Source organism: Glandiceps talaboti, chromosome 17 (assembly GCF_964340395.1).
Source record: "Glandiceps talaboti chromosome 17, keGlaTala1.1, whole genome shotgun sequence".
NCBI lineage: Eukaryota > Metazoa > Hemichordata > Enteropneusta > Spengelidae > Glandiceps > Glandiceps talaboti.
Window position 1 is genome coordinate 5,270,856 of NC_135565.1, and position 8,286 is coordinate 5,279,141.

The 8,286-nt window shown below is 40.3% G+C and overlaps 1 protein-coding gene across 1 annotated transcript in view; it reads right to left on the bottom strand.

Annotated features, from left to right (window-relative positions):
• LOC144448247 (leukotriene-B4 omega-hydroxylase 3-like) overlaps positions 1-8,286 on the bottom strand; it is a 19,035-nt gene continuing 10,749 nt past the window's right edge. The window contains exons 4-8 of the mRNA XM_078138417.1: positions 8,154-8,286; positions 1,665-1,861; positions 1,378-1,514; positions 516-654; positions 1-184 (exon numbers count right to left, since the gene is read on the bottom strand). The exon at positions 8,154-8,286 is cut by the window's right edge and continues 126 nt beyond it. Of these exons, the coding sequence (XP_077994543.1) occupies positions 1-184; positions 516-654; positions 1,378-1,514; positions 1,665-1,861; positions 8,154-8,286 (790 nt within the window). The remainder of the gene's footprint in view (positions 185-515; positions 655-1,377; positions 1,515-1,664; positions 1,862-8,153) is intronic.

The following is an 8,286-nucleotide window of genomic DNA, read 5'->3' on the forward strand; positions in this document are numbered from 1 at the left end:
TTACTGCCTCTGGTTACGACTGCAAGGTTTCACTCTGAGATGGATGCCATTCGTAGAATGTAGTATTAAACCAACGGCGCGCTTTGGTTTTGCATTTTTATCAACATGTAGCTCAAAGTTATAAAGAATCTTTGCTATACAGACTTTCATTTCATTCATGGCGAAATTCTGTCCAATACAATTCCTGAAATATAAGAAAGAGGCAATTCTTATTTCAAAAACGAAACAAATTCCACAAACAGTCTTAACGTTATTCGGGGAAATCACACCGGATATAGGCAACTGCTAAGTTGGGAGGGTATTCATTGTGCAAAATATGGAATCATGGGCACCTATTAAAACAGCTCTCACCAGAAATTAAACCACAACGTGGGACAACATTCAGATTTTAAGCTAAACAATAATTATAAAAACCAAATATTATGGTAATAGTACCATAATCGACCGCATACAACTTCCCCGGCCCCATTAGTTACATTGCCATCGTCAACCACTGACTTTATTTATTAACCTACCTTGGTCCAGCTGAGAAAGGTAGATAGGCATATGGTGATCTGTCTTTACTGTTTTCTGGAGTGAATCTTTCAGGTTTGAAATCATATGGGTCATCCCAAACAAGTTCGTTATGATGTAACGAATTAATAACTGCACCAGCTCTGTAACCTGGAGTTTATCATGGGGAAAAAGAATAGGTGTGGAAAAGAATATAAAAAAATAAAAATAAAGAATAAATAGATGGTGGAGAAAAGGATGGGTGTGGAGAGAGAGAGAGAGAGAGAGAGAGAGAGAGAGAGAGAGAGAGAGAGAGAGAGAGAGAGAGACAGACAGACAGACAGACAGACAGACAGACAGACAGACAGACAGACAGACAGAAATGTACGTAGAGAAAAAGAAACAAAACATAGGAACCAAAAGGTGTTTGAAAAAAGGTCGTTTTTAACAGCATCTTAGTTTTGTGGTTTTAAAATTTCAGACGATTATTTATCTCAAAATTAGATACTTTAATGGGATTCTTATCCATCATTAAGTAACATTTCAAATAAAATATTCTAAACCATAAAATCCATCAAGTAAAAAAGTGAAATAAAAACTGAAAATCATCAAAGTATATATTAAGTACAATGATTACTTGATTAGCACAGTCCTCATTCTGATGTGTTCATCTATTTGTCATGTTTTCTTATCGGTTTGCCAATCGCAAGAATGTGAAAACTCGCATGTTTGTAATGAGGACTCCTCATTCAGATGAAATCGATATTTCGCAATCATGCGAGATTTCACAGTCTCACGTGATTCCAATATTGTTATTCGCCAACCGATAAGAATACATCAGAATTGAATGAATACATCAGAATGAGGTCTGCCAGTCTAAATCACAACCTGCTGGTATAGTTCTTCCATCAGGCAAGGTCAAAGGTGAAGTCAAAACCCGACCAATCCCAGGCACAGGGGTATTCACCCTCATACTTTCTTTGATGCATAACGTTAGATACTGCAGACTACCAAGGTCGTCCCTGCAATGAATAACAACCAAATCAACATTTTTAACACTGTAAATGGATGGCGAAACTACACTGGCTAGGTAAGAACACCAAGACAAACACGATCCTGAACGTCTTTGGCTAGTAAAAACCAATTCAAACAATTTTTTGTAACAAATTTACCATTCTATTTCCAAATTTCCTTTCTTTGCGAAAAGGTCGTTGACCTCCTCTCTACATTTCTGTTGGTGTTGAGGATTGTTAGCTAGGTTGTATAGACACCATGATATACCACTAGCAGTTGTATCATGACCTTCAAACATAAATGTATCAACTTCATCTTTGATTTCCTGGTCTGTAAGTCCATTACCATCCTCATCCTGAAAGAAAAGGAGTGCGATTGACAAACATCATCATCATCATCATCATCATCATCATCATCATCATCATCATCATCAACATCATCATCTTTTAAAGGAACATTTATTCCTGTTTAAACCCTGTTACAATTAAAAAAGGCTAAAAATACATACAAGGGTAGCAGGGGGAACATACTCTAGTAGAGTATACGGTGCGATTATAATGTCTCGGAAGATTCTATAATTCAACAAATACATAGGTGTAAACGGTACATGTAGTATCGGGAAAAAATCTTTAAGTTGTAATGGAACAGTTACTGTACTATTGTGTTTAAAAATCAATCTGGAGTTGACCGTTGGTGACCTTGCATATTGCGTCATTGATAGCCCATGTTGATTCAAACAGTTCTATGTTGTGTTCTTGTCGGTAATGTTCATATTCAAACGATAATTTTGCTCGAAAGCGTGTTTTGAAGATTTCCATGGGATCTATTGGTGTCGCGTCTTTCATTTTATTTCCTCTTGCTAGGTGGATTGACATCTTTGCTGTAGATGTAATATACGTGAACAAGTGAAGCGTTCGTTTGTCTGGAAATGTTCTACTCTTACTTGGTGGGTTGATCATGAACCAATGTCCTGGGATTTTGCGATTATCGGTGGAAAGTTGTGTTGATATCCTGGTTACGAAGACGAGCAGTTGTTGGATGTTTGGGCATTCTAAGAATGTATGCAGCAGTGAGTCTGTGTTGCCACATAGTGAACAGTTTGGATCTGATCGTAGTCCTGCGTTGTAAAGGAAGTTACCGGTGGTGTAGGCGCCGTGTATAATTCTCCATTGTAGGTCGCCCTCTCTCTTCGTTATTGATGGGTGATAACATGCTTTAAAGTTTGGTTTTATCGATGTTGGCAGACTCAGGATGTCTCTCCAAACTGTATCGAGTTTGGTAGGTAGTTTGTTTTCATGTAGAACGGATATGAGATATCTGTAGATAGCCCCTCTCTCTATTTTGTAAAGTGCTAAGTTTAGTTCTATTGATTGATGTAGTTCGAATGAATAGGTTGTTTCCAGAGAGTCGTTGGGGAGGTTGCTACTGAAGAAATCGGCGATTGTTGTTTTTATATTTGTCGGAATTGCGCGATGTAGAACTTCCAGGGAAAGGGTGAGGATACGATTGGAGTGTATTTTTACTCTGTGTTGAATATCTGTTGTATTCAGCCAGCGTTTGTTGCCAGTGTCGATAAGGTCGGCGATGGTTGTAATACCTGCGTCTACGAAGTGGTTTAAGGTGAAGGGGCACGATCGGATAGGATGTAGTATTAAAGGATTTTGAAAAAGTGGTTCTTTAAGAATGTCTGACAGGGTTGTTGGCCCTCCTTTACGTATTTTTTCGGTCGAGTTCCAGGTGCGTAAGATTCCGCGGTAGTAGTCTGGAATGCGTGTCTTACGTGCGTCGACATTAGTTGTCAAGAGTAACTGTCGGCCGTACCGTAGATTTGCAACTTTGTTTAGGAAGCAGTCCATAAAGTGGAAGGTTGGGTGTGGATAATCGTTGTATAAATACCGTTGAATGTGACTTAAGCGGAATGCTGACAGACGAGTTTCAATGTTGATTAGGCCTTGTCCACCTTTAATCAGGGGTAGGTATAAAGTTTCTGCTGGTACCCAGTGGCGACCTTGCCAAACGAATTGGAGAAATAACGATTGGAGAAATGCAATATCATGTTTAGTTGGGGTAATGCATACGAATCTGTGGAGCAGTTTTGAAGCGATCAATTGGTTTACGACGAGTACCCGTCCTCTATATGACATATAGGGCACGAAAGTTGACCAATATTTTATTTTATTTTCGGAAATATTAACTAGATCGGTCACGTTTTTTCTGTGGTAAGCGTCATTGTTGCCTAGGTATAATCCTAATAGTTTTAGGCCGTCTGCATTCCATTTTATACCCAGAGGGTGGTTAGTCCGGTCGCGCCAACTTCCTACCCACAATCCCTTTGTTTTTTCGAAGTTTACTTTCGCGTTCGACGCCTTTTCGTATGTGTTGAGACAAATCTTTAGTTTTGTGAAGTCTTCGTTTTTTGTTATCATAGTTTCCACGTCGTCAGCATACGCAGAGAGAGAAAAAGTATGTTTAGGAGTGCTAGGTATGATTAGTCCGGTGATGCTAGTTGATTGTCTTATTTTGTCAAGGAGTGGTTCTAAAGCGATCACGTAAAGTTGACCCGAAAGAGAGCACCCTTGACGAACTCCACGTTTTATGTCGATTGGCGCGGTAAGAGAATTGTTAATACGGATCAGGGATTGAATATCTGCGTAGAGTACTTTAATGTAGCTTATAAAACGATCTCCAAAACCGAAAGACTTCAGGGTGTTGAACAAGTAATCGTGGTGTACGCGGTCAAAAGCTTTTTCCTGGTCTAGGGCTACTATTCCTAATGGCTTGTCTGAATTGTTGGCGTAATAGATGCTGTCTCTTAGTAGGTGTATGTTATCGAAGATGTGGCGTCCGGGGATGCTACAAGTTTGGTCTTTATGGATAATTGTGGCGATGACGGAACGAAGACGTATTGAAAGAGCTTTTGCTAGAATTTTATAGTCACTGCACAATAAACTGATAGGTCTCCAATTTTTTACCATAGTGTTGTCGCCTTGTTTAGGATGTAAACTAATTACTGCTCTTCTGCATGACAATGGAAGTTTTCCATTTTCAAGTGAGTGGTTGAGTACTTGGTGTAGATCTTTGCCCAAAACGGGCCAAAAGGTTTTGTAGAACTCACTGGGCAAGCCGTCAATTCCCGGGCTGCGATCTGTTGACAATTGTGATACCGCGTTGGATAGTTCTTCGTAGGTTATCTTGTTATCAAGGTAATCGCGGTCGGATTCGTTTAATTGTGGTAGATTTCTAAGGATTGTTTTTTGTGCTGTTTGGTCGATGGGAGATGGTGTGTATAGGTTTTGATAGAAGTCGGAGATGATATCACGTATTTCGTTCTTATCTTCTGTAATTGTTTCGTCGGTGCGTTTAAGGTGAATAATTGGTTTAGAACGACCCTTATATTGTTCAAGCGAGTAGAAGAATTTGTTGGAAACATCACTGTCTTGGAGTAAGCGGTGTCGTGCTCTAACAGCTGCTCCTTTACTCTCGATATTAACTAATCGTGTAAGAATGTTTACCTTTTCATGGTATTCAGTATTTGCGTTATTGTCTTGATGCATTTTTTCCTCCAACTGGCGAATCTCTTTTTCCAGCTGTATTTTGTACTGTTTGTGATCGTGCTGCTTAGCGATGCAGTATTGTTGCGTAAGAAGTTTTATTTTTAGTTTCCCTATTTCCCACCATGTCAATAAATCTGCATATTTGCACTTTTGGTTAGCCCAGCTGGGCCAGAAGTGTTCTATTAGTTCGATGTAACTTTCTTGTTTGAGAATATCCGTGTTGAGATACCATACTGGACTGTGTTTATTAATGTTCTTTTGTGATATAGTTAATGTAACAAGTGAGTGATCTGAGAATGCTAGTGTAGAATTCTGAATAGCGACTGTGGTAATTCGTGTTTTCATCCATTTACTGATATATATTTTGTCTAGACGAGCCTTGGCGTTGTTTCTATGCCAAGTGTAGTTCTGGGAGTTACCATGGTAATGCCGCCAGCTGTCCAAGAGTTTGTGTTGGTGCGTTAGTTTTCCTAGTAGTTTCGCTGTACGAGGATTTGATTCTGAGCAGTTTATTCTGTCGAGGTCGGGATCGAGAGTACAATTAAAGTCACCTCCCATTATTACTGGGTCTTCATTTAGGCTTTTAAGCAAAGAGTTAAGACGGGCGAAGCAATATAAACGTTCGTTGGCGTTTGTGTGTGCGTAGACGTTGATAATGTGAACAGGTGAATCATTGACTTTTACGTGGGTGTGCAGTATGTGGCCTGGGATGGGTTCAGATTTCCGAATTATGTCTATCTTAGATTTAGATGAAAATAAAATTGCTACACCGGCACTGTTATTAGTTCCGTGTGATAGGATACATTTTCCTCTCCAAACAAACGGCCATAACTGTTCATCAGTGGTTATTGAATGTGTTTCCTGTAGGAGGTATATCTCGACTGGGTTCGACTGTTTCAGGTATTCAAAAAGCCGATAGCGTTTTAATGAGTCTCGACATCCACGAACGTTAAGTGTTAAGCACGACAAAGACGCCATTACTAGCGTTACTTGGATGAGGTAGTTTGACGAGTTGAAACTGAATGCGTTGATTGAGTGTTCGGACCGATTGTTGCTCTACCTGTTGTTTTCATGTGTGATCTAATTTTAGTTACCATTTTGTAAATGCGTGCTTTTAGTGCGGCATTCATTGTTTCAGTTGAGCGATAGTGTAGTAAACTTTTGGAAAGATCTTTCAAGTTAGGACTGAAGTCGAAGCATTTTTCGATGAACTTTCTAGAGTGTTTAGTATCTTCTAAAAATTCTTCGATTGCCGATGAGGAGATCTCAGAGCTTAATGGTGTGTCCGACATGTCTGAGATTATAGATTCGTTGTCGTCTGTTTCTTTTGTCGATGCGTCGTTTATGCTATCCTGTGTAGATTGGAGGTTCTGTGTGGATAGCGGCGAGTATGAAATGCTGTCTATGTCCATTTCTGTGTTTTGGGTATAGTGTTCTGGTGGTTGTTCTTGTACATTGGACATATCAGGTAGTTCTGACAGTACGAGTGATGGTGTTGGAGCAGTAGATTGAGTTGAACTCCACGAAGCTTGAGGGAAGGAAAGACAAGGAGAGGATGGAAAGGTTGAAGGAGGGGTTCGTACCCTCTCTTCATCAGCATCGTCTTTTTCAGTGTTATTTTCGTCTTCTTTGCCATTACATTTTGGTTCAGGGTTGGTTGTTGGTTGTGTAGTTTTGGGGTCAGGAACTTGGGTATTTTCGGTTACAATCTGGTTTTCTTCCTGTTGACGGGGTTGATCTATATCAATTTGTACGCTGCTTGGTTCGATTTCGTTTGTGTTATCGGTTTTGTCTTGTATACTCACGGTGTTGTTATCGTTGGAGTGGACGGTTGTATTTGTTGGTTCTGTTACTTGGGCGTTATTATCGGTTTGTTCTCTGGCCATGTCGGTATTATTTTCGTTTGTCGGAGGCGAGTCGTTATTGTTCGTAGTATTTTCGTTGCTAGTTGTTGCTGGTGGTTGGTTCTGTTCAGGGCAATTTCGTTGTATGTGTCCCTTTTGGTGACATTTGAAACACTTCATTTCATCCGTAGAAAGATAAACCCTGTAACGTTTTTCTTCGAACTCGATGTAAGTTGGTCCGTTTAACTCACCGTTGAGATCACTGTCAAGTAAGACAAGCCCCTGTCTTCGAAAAGACATGACATGTTTCAGTCTATCATTCTTGCATCCAAGTGGTATTGCTCTAACACTGCCGACGACTTTTCCGTAGCGTGATAGTTCGTATTGAATTGGTTCATCAGGGATAAAGGGTGGTACACCTGAGACAACTATTTTAGTAGCGGGTTTGACGACAGGTTCAACATGGACAAAGTAACCGCTCACCTGTAGTCCTTTCATGCAAATAGTGTCTACCCATGTCATCGAATTGAAGTAAACGAATATGGATCCGTTTATTCTTGATGCCGAGATTATATTTTGTGGTCCTGTGATTTCTGCCATTGCTTGTAGGTAAACTTCAACTGCAACACCTTCAAGTGGTTCGCACTTTATACCATGTTTCTTTGTTAGGCCAGATAACGGTGACACACGTACACGGGTGTGGCCCGTGGCGGCCATACTGTCTTTCCGCAACCGGTGTCCACCCAAATCAGAATCAACGAAAATCGCTGCAATCCTTAGTTAAAATAGTTAATTGGGGTATCTAGAACGTACCAAGTGGCAAAAGGAAAGTCTCTGTGTCAAAATTATTAGGAAGCTTGTCCAAATGACGACGTAAACTGCCAAAACAGGGAGCGGCTTCTTCACACTACTTCCAACATGGCGGCATCATCATCATCATCATCATCATCATCATCATAATCATCATCATCATCACCACCATCACCCCCACCAACACCACCACCACCACCAACAACAACAACAACAACAACAACAACAACAACAACAACAACTGTTACAGCAGCATCACCACAAACACAAACACAAACACACACACACACACACACACACACACACACACACACACACACACACACACACCATCGCCACCATCACCACAAACACCACGACCAACTCCAACATCACCAACACCACCACTACCACCATGGAAAGTGATGATTCACATATTTGGTGTAACCGAAAAAACTACCTGTGCTTTGAGAAGGATGTCCAAGAAATCAATGTATTTTCTGGTACTTTTCTTGCTGCCCTTTGACTCCTGTTGTAAAGTTGCCTTCCTGTCATGTATCACTCCCCATGCGTATTCATGTACAACTTTTAAC